Genomic DNA, 21,202 nt, shown 5'->3' on the forward strand with positions numbered 1-21,202 from the left:
TCTTTAGATTGGAAGCTCCTCATCATTGTACTGTGTATCCCAAGAGAGAGGAATTCAGCGTCACACAGACTGAATTTCACTAGAATAGTTTCTTTTATAGCCTCCCTTCTCGGTTTCAAGAGTCAGTGAAAATAGTGCACAATTATGATCCAACAGAAAAAGCTCCTACTCCCGGTAGTCGATATATCAGCATCCATGAGGATCTTTCTCTATAAGCTGTTTTTTTTTTTTTTAAACAGAGGGCCCTGATATGGGGCCATGTTGAGATATGGGGCCTTTACTGGCTCTCACTGAAAAGGCCCTGAGCCGAAACTGTTATCCCACTGAGAACACTGCTGCTCCAACTGGTCTAGCAGTCTGTCCACCGAGTCCTCCTTATTGTCCAGCTTCAGGTACCTGCGGGCACAGCCCAGGTCTAACCGGGGCCAGCTGCGGTGCCTCTGCTCCTCTACGGGAGTGAGCTCCGGGGGCTCCACACCTCCACCTCCACACCCAACCATGTTCACACACGCGTCTGAGCTGGGCTCCCTCCGCGTGGGCTTGGCCCGCACTATCTCTGGGTCTGCCCCAGGTCCCCTGGGTCGCATGGCCCCTTCCTGTAGACATATTACAGTCTGGGGCCCGTGGGGCCCGTGGGGGCCGGGGTTAGTCCTGTAGCTCAGACTGTGGGAGCGCCTGGGCAGCGTGGCTGTGACCTCCGACCTCTCCCAGTCATCCCCTCCCAGAGTGGACAAGGACATGGAGCTGGCTGACACCAGGTAGTTGTTGAGCTTAAAGAGGTGAGCAGGCTGGGGGTCCGGGCTGAAGCCCCCTACCCCTGGATCACCAGCACCACCGGCCCTCTGCGTGTTGAAGTCAGTCTTGCTGGAGTTGCAGGAGTTGGAGTGGGAGGAGTGGAGGGAAGGGGTGGAGGCTGACTCCTGGTGGTGTAGTGCCTCTGTCTGTAAGGTGGCCTGCTGGTACGTACAGTCAGCTGCCCTGTCCTCCTGCCTGCTGTCTCTGGTCGTCTGCAGCAGGGGCTCTAAGCTGGCCAGCTGCTGCAGATAGAGGATGTTAAGGTGGGCGGCGGGCAGACTGCTCACCCACTGGTAGTGTCTGGCCATGGAGTTGGCTGCTGCCATGTCTGAGAGGTCGGCCGAGGGCACGGCCGCCGACACCGAGCAGATGACGCTCCGCATCTGGGCCAGCAGCACCTGGGTCTCCCTGTCGCGGTTCTCGTACAGCACCGTGTTGGCACAGATGAGGATGAACAGCCCCACACCCATGATGACCGGTCCCAGGAGCTTCATCCTCTCACTGTGGATCAGATTGGCCGTGGTCAGGAGGCTCTTAGCCCCCAGGCTCCAACCGGATGACTGGGGCTCAGAGACACCCCCACCTCCACCTCCACCTCCTCCTGCACCATCTACAGAACCAGAGCCTTGTTGGCCAACTCCTAGCAGCTGGGAACGGTGGGTCCGGTAGGGCCAGTACCCAGCCACTGCCAGGGCCGTGCCCACCAACACCACCATGACCCCCAGCACCAGGAAGGCTCCTGGCATGGAGCGAATGCGCAGCTTGCCGCGGATCAGGCCCTCCTTCTTTTGTCCCCGCAGGCTGAAGCCAGACATCCGTTGGTGGGGGGTGGGGGAGCTTGGCGTCGGGCCCCCGGGGGGGTCGGCCTTCTGGGTCTTCATGGTGCGGCTCGGTCCAGTGCCCTATCGGAACACTGTGGAAGGGGGGGCAAAGTTCAAGGGTTAGGAAGACACATTTCCTATGGACTATCTTTTTTTTATATATACTGTTGTTTATATTGTTCACCTTTCTCCCACACCCTTTTTTTCTACTTTGTTTTGTTCCTCTTTTTTAATCTTCTAAAGTGTGTTGTGAGCCCACTTTAAATCAACTTTTTGACTTGACTTAACTGATGCTACACTGCATCCTTATCCTGTAAACACTGAACTCTTCAGCCTCTTAGAATTCATTATAACATGTTCTCACTTTCATACTGCCGATACTTTGCTGTTCTATTGTTCTATTGTAAAAATAGCTTCTGATGTGTGACACGACCAAATGTTTCCCCTTCTGAAATAATTTGTTAAAAACATTTAATTTACAAGAGAGATACTGAAGTTATTTTGTGAATATTTGTATTCCTTGCATAGATTTTACATTTGTTTATGTTAATATTCACAGAAAACAATTCAAGTAATAGCTTACTCCTCTAACAAACTGTTCCAAACCATTGATGTCGGTCGCGAGCCGGGGAAACACTCACATGACCATAAACAAGGTGAAAGCCCACATGACCATAAACAAGGTGAAAGCCCACATGACCATAAACAAGGTGAAAGCCCACATGACCATAAACAAGGTGAAAGCCCACATGACCATAAACAAGGTGAAAGCCCACATGACCATAAACAAGGTGAAAGCCCACATGGCCATAAACAAGGTGAAAGCCCACATGACCATAAACAAGGTGAAAGCCCACATGGCCATAAACAAGGTGAAAGCCCACATGACCATAAACAAGGTGAAAGCCCACATGGTCATAAACAAGGTGAAAGCCCACATGGCCATAAACAAGGTGAAAGCCCACATGACCATAAACAAGGTGAAAGCCCACATGACCATAAACAAGGTGAAAGCCCACATGGCCATAAACAAGGTGAAAGCCCACATGACCATAAACAAGGTGAAAGCCCACATGGTCATAAACAAGGTGAAAGCCCACATGGCCATAAACAAGGTGAAAGCCCACATGACCATAAACAAGGTGAAAGCCCACATGACCATAAACAAGGTGAAAGCCCACATGGCCATAAACAAGGTGAAAGCCCACATGACCATAAACAAGGTGAAAGCCCACATGGTCATAAACAAGGTGAAAGCCCACATGGCCATAAACAAGGTGAAAGCCCACATGGCCATAAACAAGGTGAAAGCCCACATGACCATAAACAAGGTGAAAGCCCACATGACCATAAACAAGGTGGGGTGAAATGGAAAAACTGCTTCAAACACTTTGACTGCAATTAAGCTGCTAAGCAACAACACCTTTATATCCTTACCCCTATACCAAGCTGATCTGATGACAGCACCTAACACTCAAAAACACATAAAAGTCTAATAAACGTTAAGATTATTTTGTCACACACCATCAATATGTCCCGTCCATTGTCAAATGTAGCCTGAAGTCTCGCTCCAGACGACACAGAGAAAAACAGAAAGGCTTTTCTTCCATCTTCTTGACTTCACAACATACAGTACGTCACATCAATTCTGTGGTCTCTCTTTAAAGGCATGTCTTCCTCTTCACGGTTTGATAAATATTCATACACACAGACAGACAGATGGGGGGCCACAGGCCTCATCCTTTGGCTGGAGTTCATCAAAGCCCTTTAGATATGGTTTAGAATGAATGATGAAGCACGGGCCAACTTCACAGGGTCCAAACTGGTCTCCCATAGGACTTCTTTATTCATACAGTATACACTACATGACCTAAAGTATGTGGACACCTGCTCGTCAAGCATCTCATTCCAAAATCATGGGCATTAATATGGAGTTGGTCCCCCCCTTTGCTGCTACAACAGCCTCCACTCTTCTGGGAAGGCTTTCCACTAGATGTTGGAACATTGCTGCGGGGACTTGCTTCCATTCAGCCACAAGAGCATTAGTGAGGTCGGGCACTGATGTTGGGGCGATTAGGCCTTGCTCGCAGTTGGCGTTCCAATTCATCCCAAAGGTATTCGATGGGGTTGAGGTCAGGGATCTGTGCAGTCAAGTTCTTCCACACCGATCTCGACAAACCATTTCTGTATAGACCTCGCTTTGTGCACGGGGGCATTGTCATGCTGAAACAGGAAAGGGCCTTCCCCAAACTGTTGCCTTAAAGTTGGAAGCACAGAATCGTCTAGAATGTCATTGTATGCTGTAGCATTAAGATTTCCCTTCACTGGAACTAAGGGGCCTAGCCCGAACCATGAAAAACAGCCCCAGACCATTATTCCTCCTCCACCAAACTTTACAGTTGGCATTATGCATTCGGGCAGGTAGCGTTCTCCTGGCATCCACCAAACCCAGATTCGTCTGTCGGACTGCCAGACGGTAAAGCGTGATTCATCACTCCAGAGAACGCGTTTCCACTGCTCCAGAGTCCAATGGCGGCAAGCTTTACACCACTCCAGCCGACGCTTGGCATTGCGCATGGTGATCTTAGGCTTGTTTTATCAAACAAAACTATGCTACATTTTATCTCTGGGACCCTCAGGATGACATATCAGAGCAAGATTACTGAATGTAAGTACATTATTTACCTTCAGAGGTGAATGTATCAGACCAGTTTCCGTGATACGTTTTTGTTGTTGTGCACTCTCCTCAAACAATAGCATGGTATTTTTTCACTGTAATAGCTACTGTAAATTGGACAGTGCAGTTAGATTAACAATAATTTAAGCTTTCTGCCCATATAAGACATGTCTATGTCCTGGAAAGTTGGCTGTTGTTTACAACGCCATTCTAGTCACATATCTCATATTGAGCAGCAACCATCCCGGTATAGGGACGCCGAGCCTGTAGAGTTTAAATGTACACGGAGAGCTAACATTAATAATATGCATGTCAATCTCTCATTACTCAAAGTGGAGGAGAGATTGACTTCATCACTACTTGTTTTTGTAAGAAGTGTTGTCAAGCTGAATGGACACCATTTTATCCCCCACAAGACATGCCACCAGAGGTCTCTTCACAATCCAAGTCCAGAACAGACTATGGGAGGCGCACAGTACTACATAGAGCCATGACTACATAGAACTCTATTCCACATCAGGTAACTGATGCCAGCAGTAGAATCAGTAGTACACTTTATGGAACAGTGGGTACTGTGAAGAGACACACACACAGGTACAGACACACACACACACACAAACGCTAGAACAAGCACTCTACTCACACATACATTGTAATATTGTTGTATCGTGGTATTATACATTTTGTATTGTAGATATGTAGTAGTGTAATAATTTTATATGATGTACTGTTTTATCTTTTGTTTTATGTGTGATGCAAGTGCCTTAATGTGTTTGGACCCCAGGAAGAGTAGCTGCTGCCTTGGCAGCAGCTAATGGGGATCCCTAATATATACAAATACAAATGCCTCTGGCCTCCATGCCCCTGGCCATCTTGCCCCTGGCCACCATGCCACCATGCCCCTGGCCACCTTTCCCCTGGCCACCATGCCCCTGGCCACCATGCCCCTGGCCACCTGGCCTCCATGCACCTGGCCACCTGGCCACCATGCCCTTGGCCACCTGGCCTCCATGCCCCTGGCCACCATGCCCCTGGCCACCTTTCCCCTGGCCACCTGGCCTCCATGCACCTGGCCACCTGGCCACCATGCCCTTGGCCACCTTGCCACTGGCCACCATGCCATCATGCCCTTGGCCACCTGGCCTCCATGCCCTTGGCCACCATGCCCTTGGCCACCTGGCCACCATGCCCCTGGCCACCTTGCCCCTGGCCACCTTGCCCCTGGCCACCTTGCCCCTGGCCACCTTGCACCTCTGATGTATTCTCTGGGTTTGAAGAACATTGAGAAGAGAAAAACGAACAAACTGTCCCCCAGAAGAGGAATGACTAGATGTGGCCAATTCAACTGGTCTGAAATAACAAACTGTACTCTGGCAGGAGTCACAGAGCCAGGGTCCTCTCTACTCTCAGAGCCTGGGTCCTCTCTACTCTCAGAGCCAGGGTCCTCTCTACTCTCAGAGCCAGGGTCCTCTCTACTCTCAGAGCCAGGGTCCTCTCTACTCTCAGAGCCAGGGTCCTCTCTACTCTCAGAGCCAGGGTCCTCTCTACTCTGGCAGGAGTCTCAGAGCCAGGGTCATCTCTACTGTGGCAGGAGTCACAGAGCCAGGGTCCTCTCTACTCTGGCAGGAGTCACAGAGCCAGGGTCCTCTCTACTCTGGCAGGAGTCACAGAGCCAGGGTCCTCTCTACTCTGGCAGGAGTCACAGAGCCATGGTCCTCTCTACTATGGCAGGAGTCTCAGAGCCAGGGTCCTCTCTACTCTCAGAGCCAGGGTCCTCTCTACTCTCAGAGCCAGGGTCCTCTCTACTCTCAGAGCCAGGGTCCTCTCTACTCTCAGAGCCAGGGTCCTCTCTACTCTCAGAGCCAGGGTCATCTCTACTCTCAGAGCCAGGGTCCTCTCTACTCTCAGAGCCAGGGTCCTCTCTACTTTCAGAGCCAGGGTCCTCTCTACTCTCAGAGCCAGGGTCCTCTCTACTCTCAGAGCCAGGGTCCTCTCTACTCTCAGAGCCTGGGTCCTCTCTACTCTCAGAGCCAGGGTCCTCTCTACTCTCAGAGCCAGGGTCCTCTCTACTCTCAGAGCCAGGGTCCTCTCTACTCTCAGAGCCAGGGTCCTCTCTACTCTCAGAGCCAGGGTCCTCTCTACTCTCAGAGCCAGGGTTCTCTCTACTCTCAGAGCCAGGGTCCTCTCTACTCTCAGAGCCAGGGTCCTCTCTACTCTCAGAGCCAGGGTCCTCTCTACTCTCAGAGCCTGGGTCCTCTCTACTCTCAGAGCCTGGGTCCTCTCTACTCTCAGAGCCTGGGTCCTCTCTACTCTCAGAGCCAGGGTCCTCTCTACTCTCAGAGCCAGGGTCCTCTCTACTCTCAGAGCCAGGGTCCTCTCTACTCTCAGAGCCAGGGTCCTCTCTACTCTCAGAGCCAGGGTCCTCTCTACTCTCAGAGCCAGGGTCCTCTCTACTCTCAGAGCCAGGGTCCTCTCTACTCTCAGAGCCAGGGTCCTCTCTCCTCTCAGAGCCAGGGTTCTCTCTACTGTGGCATGTAATTTACAACACTGCTTTGGATCCCGTCCTGATTTGGTTTGGCTTATTTGACCTCAATGGAGATGCAGGGCTGGTTTAGACAGCAAAAGCGTCCTGAATGTCACCCTATTCCCTATGCTCTGGTCAAAAGTAGTGCACCATATAGAGAATAGGCTGCTATTTGGGATGCAGACAGCGTGATTCAGATCAGTCAGAAAGATGTTGATCAGATTAAACTTTTAATGATCCACCAAAACCCGTACACACTCGGGTTGTACAACTGATGTACAACACATTTGACACAATGGCTGTGATACAACTGTTGCTTTTGTGATAAAAACACAGACATCGGATGTTTCTCAAAATGTATACCGCCATGCTCTTCTCGAATGCCAACTCTGTACATATTTTGAAGCATGCATCTATGCAAGCTTCAACGGAAAGTACGCACAGAAATATGACGAAACCAGGTAAAAATTACACTAAATTTCTTGAAATCAATGACGGCCATTATTTGAGTTGAAGCGAGAGAAAATACACTCCGACTTCAGAATGAAATGTTGCCTAATCACATCTCATATGTTGCCTGACTACATTATTTGTATCTCGATACGTTAATAAATACATGCTGTGTTAATTTTGCCACGTTTACCTGCCTACACCGTAGACCCACTGTAGTGTGCGTAAATCACAAGGTCATAGTAAGTCAATAGGGCTAATGACTACTGTTAGCTAGCCAGATAGCCACAAAGAATTGACATCTACCCTTTAGTTTTAAGGTCATTTTTGCCTGTTCAACAATCTGGTTAGCTACATTCCCACGATTCACATATAGCTAGCTGATAGTTTTGAAGTAAAACGTTTGCTTAATGTATATCTTGTTTCGTCTCTATTGCCATTGTCCTGTCTGGAAGACGTTTCAGTGAATGGGTAAATCCATAGTAATTCAATAGGGCTAACTGGCTAGCTAGCTAGCCACAAAGAATTGGTAGCTAGCTACCCACGAACAGTTTACGTCTACCTTGCACAACATTAGTTTTGGTTCATTTTTGACTGTTTAACTAGCTGGCTAGCTAGATTATTTCAATTCACATATAGCTAGCTGATAATCATGAAGTAAAATGTTTGCTTTGTGTATATCTTGTTTAGTCTCTATTGTTGTCATGGTCCTGGCTGGAAGAAGGTTCAGTGAATGGGGAGGTGCAGCGTGAGGTAATACAGTAGGGAGAAGTGCGAGCGCTTCTCAAATGTAATGTTTTATGAGTTCTCCACACTCTCGTCCTCACAAGAACGTACTCAAGAGAACGTCTTCAGAGAATGCACTAGGAGCATAGGAGTGTGGAGCGCGGTAGTATGCATATTGAGAAACACCCTTTGTCTGCACAAAAATGTCTACACAACCATTGTTTCCACAATGCTTGTGTAGGGCCTAATACTCTTTTTGCAGAAAAACTCACAACTATTGTGTCAAATGCGTTGTACATCAGTTGTACAACTTGACAGTGTACGGGACGAAGGAGTCTACTATGACCAGTGTCAGGGGTTGGATACCAGACTGTGTCCAGACCAGAGGGTTGTAGGTTTGAATCCCATCTGGGTGATCTGAATAGTTAAAAGCTGCTGATACTGAATTACCTCAGCTATAGTCCAAATGAAAGCATTACAGCAGGTAAATAGTTCTGAGAATAGTTGCCTGGAGCAAGATCATTCTCTCTAATTGCCTGGCTGCCTGGAGCAAGATCATTCTCTCTAGTTGCCTGGCTGCCTGGAGCAAGATCATTCTCTCTAGTTGCCTGGCTGCCTGGAGCAAGATCATTCTCTCTAGTTGTGGTTCTCTGTAGCTCAGCTGGTAGAGCATGGCGCTTGTAACGCCAAGGTAGTGGGTTCGATCCCCGGGACCACCCATACACAAAAAAATGTATGCACGCATGACTGTAAGTCGCTTTGGATAAAAGCGTCTGCTAAATGGCATATTATTATTATTATTATTAGTTGCCTGGAGCAAAGATCATTCTCTCTAGTTGCCTGGAGCAAGATCATTCCCTCTGCTCATATGGCCACTGATATGGTTGTCATAAATGAGCAAGGCAAACCAGACCTCACCTTCCATTACCCAGTCAGGAATGTGGAGTATGGCCAAACACTGGCATTAAGTCACAAGCAGTACTACATAACATTGGAATAAGATCAATCTACGGGTTTGAATTCTATATGAGATATATTAGGTTATATAATTAGCTAAAGTGCCTTCGGTCCCAAGACAGCCACTTATAGCAGGGAGAGAATGAACCTTTGCATGGGCAATCTGAACGTGACAGTCTACTCTCAAAATTGAAGTCGTCACGGTTTCTGCGTTTTAATGTTTTACTTCAATGTTTTATTTCCCCATGTCGACATACCCTCTCAATCCTGTTCCTAGACGTGCACGACGCTGGGCAAATCATTATTTTGATGATTGCCAAGATCATTGACTATGCAAAAGAGGTCCACATACTATGTCGGAGTAAATGCATGCGTCATGCTTGCAATATTTTCCCGTTATTATATTTTATCTGCATTGATTATCCTATCAATAACTTAGCCTACACATATTGCGTGCAAAATGGTATTACGCGCACTCCAAATTAACTATATGGTATTCGACTACTTGACCAATTATCCTGTATAATATCATACCTATCCCATAATGGTAAAATGTTACAGATATGCAACACCCCACCCCGGCAAATAACGGTTCTATGTCGGTCGCGTCATAGCAGGCTACGGAAGGAACAAAAACGATGGAGCAGTGTTGCATTCCTTCGGTGCTGACTGTTGATACATTGCCTGTCTCAATTAGCTGATTAAGTTTTGCGCGGGAAAATGCGATCTTAATTTCCTCTAAATACACAATCTCCAAAATAACCCACAGTTGAAATAGTGAGGGGAAACCAGACCGTGACAGCTTCACTGATTGTCTTGAACTTCAGCAGATGCGCGGTGTGACAAAATAAAATATTTCTCTCTTCTGACCTTCCAGAAAAGGCTGCTACAATGTTTTAACGTCAATTGTCTGAAGTTGACGCTCTCATCGTAATAATCATCGTTCAAATACCGGCTGGGTGAGAGCCTAGGCTACTTTTGAAGGTTACCGGGGAAAGTTATAGGCTACTTGCCTTTGATGCCGTATTCTTCGGTTGTATTCGTTGTCCCCCGACACATATCGATACAGTATCGTTTGGTTTGTTCCCTCATGTGATTTCCGTCAAGCAATTTAATTTGCCTATAATTTAATCCAAAACAGATGGATCAAGGATGTGCGTGGTTCTGCTGCTCGCCGTCTCCTATGGGCTCCGTCTCTTATTCAGTAAGTTTCTATAGCCTATTTAGTTGTCGTTTGTTACTGCGGGGAAATTGGCATTTTCAAAAGCATTAGCCAAAAATTACGCTACATGCGGCCGCCCCCCTCACAAAACTGGCCGAATTCCCACTGCTACTTTTCCTTGGCGCCTCCTTTCCTTCACGAACCCTGATGCGATGCGCACTGCTCCTCCGTAGAAATGGAGCATTTGAGTAGGCTGCGGTTGCCTAATGTCTACCCGTGCATTTTGGATAATGATGTATGCAGCAGAGTAGTCTTTATTATCCCCAGCGGGCAATTCATTTTGCAGCGCGTAGTAAAAAAAAAACGGGAACACATAACAATATATATATACAGCAATATGCGCACAACTACCAGTACTACAGCGTATTGAGAAAGCTGATAGCAGCAGGCATGAAGGAGAGTTTAGACTTATTAGTGACCTAATAGGTGAGATGCTCACTGTTGACTGATTGACCGACCGACCATCTCAATCGTAGCCTATTAGAAGTGGTCTCAAAAGTATTTTAAAATAGGCTACAGACATGCATCCATCCATGGACGAATATGTTAGGCTAAGCTTATTTATACAATCTTAAAACAATTCACATTTCTACATGCTTTGCGTGACATGAAACAGAAGAGGCCTCCACTCATACAGGTCTTTAAATATAATTGATGGTGAAGTTGTGGTGCCTGGTTAAATGTGATAAATATGCCAATTGTATATGTCCCTAATCAAGAGTTAATTGTGAGAACTAAAACATAGGTTGAACTTGGACATCAATTATATTCCCATGGTTACTCATTATTCTCATCGCTAAGGAATACTTATTTCATTGACAGTGAGGGACTTTTTGTCAACATGGATGGAATACTGTCTAATTAGTACTATGCCATCTTGTGGCTAAGCAGGGGCACATACACCAAACCTTTATGGTCCGCCATAGGTAACCATTTCAGTTGTTGTTGCCGCGATAATTGTGTGGTAGCCTGGTCGCCAGTCTGATTGTTCGCGTACCAAATCCTTATCGCTCATTGTCACGTCAAACATGTTATTGCATTGCGTTTGGCATGACTATAGAGCCCCACAGAGGCGTCATAATACCCATAAAACCTAGCGGTCAAACAGGGAAATTGTTCCAATAGTTTTTCCACCATTCATTTTTCCCCATAGGGAATTTTTTACACTTAAAATAAGGGCTGTGTTTCGTGTAGGCATAATATTTCGGCTCCATTTACTCTGAATCGAAAATGCTAATTAGTGTTTCATTTTTTGCTGTTGAATACAAGCAAATATATTGATGTCACCTTGTCCTCCAGAGATTTACACTTATCAAAAACGTCACACCAGGGTAAAATCCCCTATTGGAAAAATGAATGGTGGAAAAACTATTGGGACCATTTCCCTGTTTGACCGCTAGGTTTTATGGGTATTATGACTCATACTGTGGTACTCTGAGTGACAAGAAGTTGACATGATAGCACATCTGGGACCAAGCTAGTGGTAGTAAGTTCCAACTGCACTGATCTCAGCACCCAGAACCAAATGTCTTCTGTGACAACTGCACTAATGTCAGTGACAAAACTACAACAATTTGGCAATTTTCCTTTAACTTCAAGACATCCTCCAGCTATTTTTGAAAATGTACTGTAGAGAAGCGATATCCATGGTGTAAATACAGTAAATTACACACACTAAAGGGTAAATACTATTATTATTCAAATCTTATTTAAGCAACAAGACAAAGACAACTCCAAATCATTCCAGATCAGGCTTTTTTATTTATTTTTTAAGTAACTGATTAAAGGATTTCCCACAAAGTGAAAAGATGCAACAATGGAATAAAAACAACCCCCACCCTGCACAACATTGACAGCACGGTATGCTAGTATTGATACAAAGGTTAAGACACTTACTACAGAACATTTCCTTTTCAACTTATAAAAATCTATCCAAGCAAATACCCTCAAACTTATTTCACACATTTAATATTTTACAAATACCTCGATTTAAGAGACAACTACTGGAAAAAGATGCAGAATGACCGACAAGCACTGTATATTTATAAGAAATGAGGAAGAGTGTGTGCCTGTTTTTTTTTTCCCCTACAACTATTTATCAAAAAACAAAAAGGGCCAGACGCAGGGGGGGGACACGATGGATGGCTGATGTTGCCATCCCAGCTCAGGACTGTGATCGAGAGCGGGAGCGAGAACGAGACGCGGAGCGAGATTTGGAGCGGGACTCTGAGCGGGAGACTGAGGGGGAACGGGAATGGGCTTTGGCCGGGGAGGGAGATGGAGATTTGGACTTTGACTTGGATTTGGCTTTGGATTCGGCAGGGGTGTGGGAGCGAGAGCGGGGGGCTCCCGTCTCGGCTGCAGCTCCCTCATCGTCGCTCTTGGCCGGCTCGCGGGTCTTCGAGCCGGACTTTCTGGAGCAATCCTTGGCTCCTGATCTGGAACGAGAGCGGGAACGGGACCTGGACTCATCCTTCCTGTTCCTCTTCCCTTCTTTCTTGGTGCTCTTTTTGCTCTTGCTGCGGCTCCTGCTGCGCCCCTCGTCTCGGCCCCCGCGCCCCTCCTTGGCCTTGTGGGTACCGTTGGTGCGCTCCTCCTCTCTGCGGCCCTTGGTCTTGTCCTTCTTGCTGTGGGAGCGACTACGTGAGCGGGAGGCAGCACCCCTGGGAAATAGGAAGGCGCAGACATACAACCAGTTAACTAAAACGTAATTGAACTGCAGCAATGTAAAAATAGCCACCGCCCCTAGCACTAGCTGGTCATGACATCTGTCAGGACATCTGGGAAGCTACATAAGGTCCATATTTAGGCAAGAGCTCTTGGTAAATAGATTTTTTTTTTTTAAGTTACTGTTGATGTCACTTGAGTGCAACAAGTATCCAAAAGAAACGTCTACAATGACTTCCCTAAAAAAAAATGACTACGTGTGTTCCAAATAGCACCCTATTCCCTATATAGTGCACTACTATTGACCGAAGCCCTACAAGCCCTGGTCAAAAGTAGTGTGCTACATAGGGAATCTTTTTTTTTTTTTTTGGGGGGGGGGACACATTAAAAAGGTCAGGGGTCACCCTTGGGTATGGGTCTATGAGTTAAACGTTGACTGCACTCCGGGCCTCACCTAGAGCGGGAGCGGCTGCTGCTCTCACTGCGGCTGCGGCTCTTTCGGGACCTACGGCTCCTGGAACGAGACCTGGGGACAGAGGGAGGACCACGTATGTTCAAGGTAAGCCATGTACCTTGAAGAAGCTTGAGGGGTTAGGGGTGACATGCAGTCCAATGTAATTGCGAACCTTAATTGTGAACTGGTGGGAAAACAATACATTTGGTGGCGGGGGGCAACTAAAATCACCACATCCCTTTGACTACATAGTCCATGTTTAAGAGGAGAAATTCTACTCAGTCGCCTGATCAAAGAGACCGATCTACAAATCATCTTGCATAATTTCATACAACTACTCATTATGATTTGTAGATAAGCCAGTCTGTGTGCTCCAACTGGCACTCTACTCCATACATAGTGCACTTCTCGACCAGAGCCCTATGGGACACGCTATGGGCCCTAGTCAAAAGTAGTGCACTATAGAGAACCGTTTGGGACGCGGGACGCAGCCCGCCCCCCCCCCCCCCCCCCCCTCATTCTTATTTACCGGGAGCGGCTGCGACTGCGAGAGTAGGAGCGCTTGCTGCGCTTGGCCCCCGGGCGGTCCTCAATCAGCCGGATCTTCCTGCCGTTCACCTCGGTGCCGTCCAGCTTCTCCAGGGCTCTCTTCATGTCAGAGTACAGCCTGAACTCTATCACCCCTTCGTTCCGGCGCCCCTTATTGGTGTCAGCATATGTCACCTCACCCGCCTGCCTCATGTAGTCCTGGTGAAGGAAGGGAACGGTTGGGCTTAGGTGAGAAAACCAAAAGATCCTATTGAATTTATATACGTCATTTAATATTGTATATATTAGACATGTTTTCATTCTATATATATGCATTCTATATGTACTTGTCTGGGGAAAACTGCAGGAAATCTGAGATTTATGCATCGCCATAAAAAGTTTGCTCAAGCATGACAATAGCGGAGGTCCAAAAGATGGCAGCCCCCGCCATACACTAACCACAAACTGCCAGTCTTGCTAAGTTCGCTGTATTGTCCATTGCTCTCCTTCACTCTGTTTTGGTACTGTCATTAGCAGGGTATACACATGAACCCAACTTTAGCTCCAAGACGCCAGAAATAAAATGAAAAAAAGTAGTTTGTGCTGATTTATTGGCACCGTAGTTTTAAAAACTCAGTGGATAGTGCCATGGATCTTATGCAGTATTGGAAACGTTACTTTTAAAACTCATTATGTTAACTTCCAATAGAGGTAACTTGTTTACGTTACTTACTGTGGAAAGTAACACATTACATTACTTTTGCATTACCAGAAACCCCTCTAAAGATATCTTGTGTGCGTTGATCATTCTTATGTTCAGTAGATGGTGCCTACTACCTTTGAATTGCATAGCCTCGTCCGTAATCTATAATCTATAACTGGCTGTACCAGCAATTAATAAGGTACAAATATTGTCTTTTTACTTTACCTTCTATAAAAAGTAACTAAGCAACAGATTACTTAAATTGAAAAACGCATTAAGTTACTCGTTACCACAACAACAAAAAAAAGTTATCAGAGTACTCTACCGCGTTACCCCAACACTGACCTTATGACTAAATGTACATGTAAAATGTAAAAAAATATTGGAAAAGGATCATATGTTTTTCTCTCTTCGAACATTAAACGTAGGATGCAGAAATCATAAGGAAGAGAGAGTGTTATCATTAGCGTTGCTGAATAACCCGCCGTCACCATACCTTCAGGTCCTGCCAGCTGCAGCGGCTGGACAGATTCTCAACAATCAGCCGATAGTCTGTCCTTGCTGGTGGGCCATATCGGTCTCTGCCACCACGCCCATACCCTCCCCCGCCTTCAAGGTAACAAGGACAGAGCAGCAACAATTAGGGCAGGGGACACACTGAGAGGACAGCCTCAATACTAAACTCCAAGCTACATTCTGTAAACAAATGACCACTTATAAAATGGAGGGGGGGCGGTAAAGACAAAATAAGCTATCCATAAAAAGGGAAAGAAAATCAAACCTGTACATTACTCTGGTCTAGAAAACTCTGCACATTTTCCATCAAGAACACTGACATTACCTATCCCTTCTCTTCAACAAGATCTAAACAACTAAATCATTACCTGATTCAAGTTTGGGTAGAACTGAATACAAAACTCTACATACGAACTTAAATCAAAATGAAAAGCTACATAAAAAAAAAAAAAACTATGTGACTGACTGAAGACAGTACTTACGGTGACACTAAAAGTTTAAGTTTTTAACTAGCACATCTAAATATATAGACATTTCACATTTGTTTCAGGCACCGATAAGAGCTCAACCCACATCTGTTCCTAACCCAATGGCATCCTCACCACCCGGCCTGGGACTAATGGGACAAGCGGTCTTCATTCACAATGGCTCCCTTTTTTGGTCTGCCCAGGGACCCAGAATGGTCAAACCACACTCTTGGTTGGAAAGGGGACACCATGGCCAGGCCAGCAATAGGGGCAGGCAGTCAGCAAAGGACTCTTTTAATTAAAACATTGGAGGTTCTTTGTTAAATCTTTACCTTTATTATTCAACATTCATTTAATTAAAACAAAAATAAAATATTCCTGAATAAAACAGTAGATTACACAAGATTCTCAAATTACTCAAAACAAATTAGCTAGTTAATTTATTATATTCAAATCACATTAGAACATTTTCCTAGCAAATATTCTACGGTAGTAAATCTCAAGCTAGTTTCCCCCGACAATTTGAATGAACACAAGTGCATTTGTTTCCCCTGTAACAGTTTCAATCAAGCGAATGAACACAAGTGCATTTGTTTCCCTGTAACAGTTACAATCAAGCATACGGGCTCCCAAGATAACGGCATGTCATTGGTGGCAGTGGTGCATGTAATTTGAATTCCCTCAACAACTCGGGTGTAAAATGTCTTCTCTACACCCATTAGTCAAACAATTACTGTGGAGTACCATGAAGGCCTCGGTCTGTACTACGAGCTCCGTGAACGCTAGAGAAAAAAGGTGGTTCCCTAACCGGCAACCTGTCCAACACACCTGTATGCTAAGGAGACGACGTGTGGCCTATTAAACAGAGTGGGGACAGAACAATGGCAACCACTTCTCCCTGAAACCAGTTGAAATTACAGCAAATGGGAGCGATCTTTATGTAGAAATGTCCTCTAAAAACAGAAAAACTTTGGCGCAATTTGTCATAATCATAAAAGGGGTGCAATCATCCTTTTACAGTGTAGTGGGACCGTGGAGAGAGCCAAACACAACCCAGATTATGGATGACAGTGCCAGCTGTGACCATGGATACCAGTATGGTACTGCTTGTGTTTATTTTACTACGTTTCCATCACTACTATCACCAAGGAAGCAACAAGCCTTTGAACAGATGGCACTCAGACTCATCTTCTCAAGACGTAAAACCACTTAGGTAAAGAATGGACGACATCTGGTGCACGTGGCAGGTTTAACTATATTTGAAACACATAAAATTGTGTTTGTCTTACCTAGCTACCTTAAGATGAATGCGATGACTACATCGGCCTGGATATGAGTGTCTCTTAAATAACCAAAATGTTAATGTAAAGGAACCCAATTATATGAACTACAACCACCAAGGACAAACTTGAGATGTCATGCAGTAGTCGCCTATCCCACGTACTATGCGGCTGCCATGTTGGCCTCCTCAATCTCAAATCCCCACTAATGTTAAAACACCACTGCATTGTATACTTACTTCTTCCACCTCCGCCGCCACCGCCTCCTCCTGAGCCATAGCTGCCATCTCGCCGTGGCCCCTTTGTGTGCTCCACAATAACCCTCTCCCCACACAGGTCTTTCCCATTCAGGTCATACACAGCATCATCTGCATCGCGGGGGTCATCAAATTCAACAAACCCATACCTTTACACATAGGAGACAGTATGTTAGGCCAGAGATGAGGGGGCCACATAGGAGACAGAGGATGTTAGGCCAGAGATGAGGGGGCACAGATTTGGGATCAAATGATGTGACTAGTTAAAACTACTCACGCCAGACCCAAATGACCATTTCATATACCATAATGCAATATTTTATAATCTTCTCATATGTGCCACAGATCTAAAATGTGCCACTACTGCTGCAGGGTGTTAGAGGGGCCACATTAATTCCACCTGTAAGTATGGTGTAGTTTAGAGTAATGTTAGCTAGCTAAGAGAATATTTAGTCAAGACAGTGCTTTGACCCATGCATCTACAGTATATAGTTAATGACTTTGACTGTCATTCCTACTGGTGGCTAGAGTGCTTGTAACTGGCCTTGTAAATGTTGTCTCGTCCACCAGATACCATAATATGAGAGTTGCTGGAAGTTCGACAATGCCAGTAGCATTGCACTATTATCGTTGGCTGTTACGCAAACTACTGTAGCTAACTTAGCTATGTTACATAAACAGTATATACACGCCGCCAGTTAGGGGGTAACTTAAGATAGTTATCGTAACGTTATCTAAGTCAATTTAGCATGCCCAACTGTTGTTTGAAGATGCTAGTTAGCTAGCTTAATTATGAAGATTTCATGAACGTGTAACTAAAGTTACCTAGCTAGTAGTCCCGTGTAGCTCAGTTGATAAGAGCATGGCGTTTGCAACGCAAGGGTTGTGGGTTCGATTCCCACGGGGGGCCTGTATGAAAAATGTTTGCACTAACTAAGTCGCTCTGGATAAGAGCGTCTGCTAAATGACTAAAATGTAAATGTAGTTACCTCTTCTGACACGTGGTTGCGATTTCATTCAAAGAAAAAATCGCCTAGTAAGTTCTAACGCTAGCTGGCTTGTTAACTAACAACATGGCTACTCCGTCTAGACACAAACACGACAATGAAGTGCGCTAGCACCTTAGCTAGCTAACTAGCAAAACACGCTTGACGCTAACTACAGCAGTAACTCCTTAACCCAAGTTAGCCAACTTTGCTTCTGTAGCAAACCGTTTTTGAAATTCTTAACTAGCTAAGTAAATAATATATAATAACTAGGTCATCAAACTAAAGCAATTTATGAGAATCTTCAATAAACGTCCGTTCAACGCTGGTTCAAGAGGCTTGGGGCCTGGTTACGAGGACTAGGCCACATTCACAACGCTGCTAGCTACCACTGAGCTACACGAGCCGAGGCGTTAATTTTGTTACCCGTTTTTCAGGTCAACTTCAAGTATCTTCCCATAGCCCTTGAAGAACTTCTCGACGTCCTTTTCCCTTGCTCGATAGCTCAATCTTCCAATGTAAACCCTCGACATTTCCCCGGTGCTGATCTTCACAATCTCAGGAACACAGTGGGCGCAGGGAAATGTTCTGCCAATGTCAATGACCACTCAAAACCCGCCCACAAGGCCTAAAAACGAGCCCTTTTTTCTGCGGCAAGAGAGGAGTTGCCACATTCATCCAATAGGTGTCTCCATAATGACAATCTAAATATTCTCGGCGTTTCTCCCTTTGTTATTAGTTCATCACACCAAATGATTGAATCTGAACTATAGAAGTGATTGATAGTGAATGGTTAAGACGTATGTTTTTTTTCTCCAGAAAACATTATTATGAAATGGTGTTAACACAATGTGAAATATTGTGAAATAGTGTTAATACAAGTCACATTGCTCTAAAATAATCATAAAGCATCAACAATCGAAAAACCCCAACAGTTTGCTTTTTGGTTTATTTGATTTCATAAACATTTTAATTAATGTGTGGCTGCAGGCAGCCTGATGGCCCAGTCATCCATCCCTCTAGATGATGGAAAGAAATGAAAGAGAGGAGATCCATCATGAGTCCAGTACATCAAGAGCATTTCATTCTACTATTAATCAATCAATCACTACTATTATATCACTACTATTATAATTTAATAGTCAGTAATGGAGTTAATCGGTTCCTCTCTGTATTCACCTCTGGGCCGCTGCACACCACTCTCTCTCTCCTCTGACTTTAACTTTCTGGCCAATGTTAGCTAGCTAGCTTGCTACTACATACATGACTCGAGAATAATGTTTTTCATCACAGTCACAGAATCGTCCCGAAGTGCAATTTAAATCGTCCCAAACTGAAAAGGAACCATCCCAAATTAAAATACTTATTTTTTTAATGGTTTGATATGCCAACATGGGTCTACTCTATTACCTAGGTCCACTGCACTGCACTGAGGCTAGGAAACACTGTCACCACCGATAAATCTACGATAATCGAGAATTTCAATAAGCATTTTGCTACGGCTGGCCATGCTTTCCACCTGGCTACCCCTACCCCGGCCACCAGCTCTGCACCCTTCGCTGCAACTTGCCCATGCCCCCCCCCCCCCCCTCCCCCCTCCCTCTCCTTCACCCAAATTCAGATAGCTGATGTCCTGAAAGAGCTGCAAAATCTGGACCCCTACAATTCAGCTGGGCTAGACAATCTGGACCCTTTCTTTCTAAAATTAGCCGCCGAAATTGTAGCAACCCCTATTACTAGCCTGTTCAACCTCTCTTTCGTATCGTCTGAGATCCCCAGAGATTGGAAAGCTGCCACGGTCATCCCCTCTTCAAAGGGGGTGACACTCTAGATCCAAATTGTTACAGACCTATATCCATCCTGCCCTGCCTTTCGAAAGTATTTGAAAGCCAAGTTAACAAACAGATCACTGTCCATTTCGAATCTCACCGTACCTTCGCTGCTATGCAATCTGGTTTCCGAGCTGGTCATGGGTGCACCTCAGCCATGCTAAAGGTCCAAATTATATTATAACCGCGATCGATAAAAGGTTTCTCAAATGACTGCCTCGCCTGGTTAACCAACTACTTCTCAGATAGAGTTCAATATGTCAAATCGGAGGGCCTGTTGTCTGGACCTCTGGCAGTCTCTACGGGGGTGCCACAGGGTTCAATTCTCGGGCCGACTCTATTCTCTGTGTATATCAATGATGTCGCTCTTGCTGCTGGTGACTCTCAGATCCACCTCTATGCAGACGACACCATTTTGTATACATCTGGCCCTTCATTGGACACTGTGTTAACAAACCTCCAAACAAGCTTCAATGCCATACAACACTCCTTCCGTAGCCTCCAACTGCTCTTAAACGCTAGTAAAACTAAATGCATGCTCTTCAACCGAATACTGCTTGCACCCGCCCACCCGACTAGAATCACTACTCTCGGCGGGTCTGACTTAGAATATGTGGACAACTACAAATACCTAGGTGTCTGGTTAGACCGTAAACTCTCCTTCCAGACTCACATTAAGCATCTCCAATCCAAAGTTAAATCTAGAATCAGCTTCCTATTTCGCAACAAAGCCTCCTTCACTCATGCTGCCAAACATGCCCTCGTAAAACTGACTATCCTACCGATCCTTGACTTCGGCGATGTCATTTACAAAATAGCCTCCAACACTCTACTCAGCAAATTGGATGTAGTCTATCACAGTGTCATCCGTTTTGTCACCAAAGCCCCATATACTACCCACCATTGTGACCTGTACGCTCTTGTTGGCTGGCCCTCACTACATATTAGTCGCCAAACGCACTGGCTCCAGGTCATTTACACCAAGTCACTTGGCTCTGTCATATCCTCACATGGCCTCTCCTATCATTGCTACGCAGACGACACACAACTAATCTTCTCCTTTCCCCCTTCTGATAACCAGGTGGCGAATCGCATCTCTGCATGTCTGGCAAACATATCAGTATGGATGACGGATCACCACCTCAAGCTGAACCTTGGCAAGACGGAGCTGCTCTTCCTCCCGGGGAAGGACTGCCCGTTCCATGATCTCGCCATCACGGTTGACAACTCCGTTGTGTCCTCCTCCCAGAGTGCGAAGAGCCTTGGCTAGCTGCTACCATTCAGCTGTTTTTCTAACCTCATTATCCGAGACATTAACGTTAGGTGGTTGGTAGCTGCTGTAC

The 21,202-nt window shown here is 45.7% G+C and overlaps 2 protein-coding genes across 2 annotated transcripts; both read right to left on the reverse strand.

Annotated features, from left to right (window-relative positions):
* Positions 1-287: 287 nt before the first annotated feature.
* Positions 288-1,676, reverse strand: LOC311120721 (transmembrane protein 200A-like; the record flags this gene model as incomplete). Its single annotated transcript, XM_084195299.1, has 1 exon — positions 288-1,676. One exon carries the CDS (start codon positions 1,674-1,676, stop codon positions 288-290), a length of 1,389 nt encoding a protein of 462 aa, XP_084051425.1.
* Positions 1,677-11,913: 10,237 nt separating this feature from the next.
* On the reverse strand, positions 11,914-18,647 carry LOC311120727 (uncharacterized protein). Its single transcript, XM_084195304.1, has 6 exons — positions 18,457-18,647; positions 17,027-17,193; positions 15,021-15,133; positions 13,823-14,040; positions 13,294-13,365; positions 11,914-12,835 (listed from the first exon to the last, which is right to left on the reverse strand). The coding sequence occupies exons 1-6, from the start codon at positions 18,561-18,563 to the stop codon at positions 12,337-12,339; spliced, it is 1,176 nt and encodes a 391-aa protein (XP_084051430.1). The 5' UTR covers positions 18,564-18,647; the 3' UTR covers positions 11,914-12,336.
* Positions 18,648-21,202: the final 2,555 nt, after the last annotated feature.

Source organism: Coregonus lavaretus (genome assembly GCF_964263955.1).
Source record: "Coregonus lavaretus genome assembly, contig: HAP1_SCAFFOLD_563, whole genome shotgun sequence".
Taxonomy (NCBI): Eukaryota; Metazoa; Chordata; class Actinopteri; order Salmoniformes; family Salmonidae; genus Coregonus; species Coregonus lavaretus.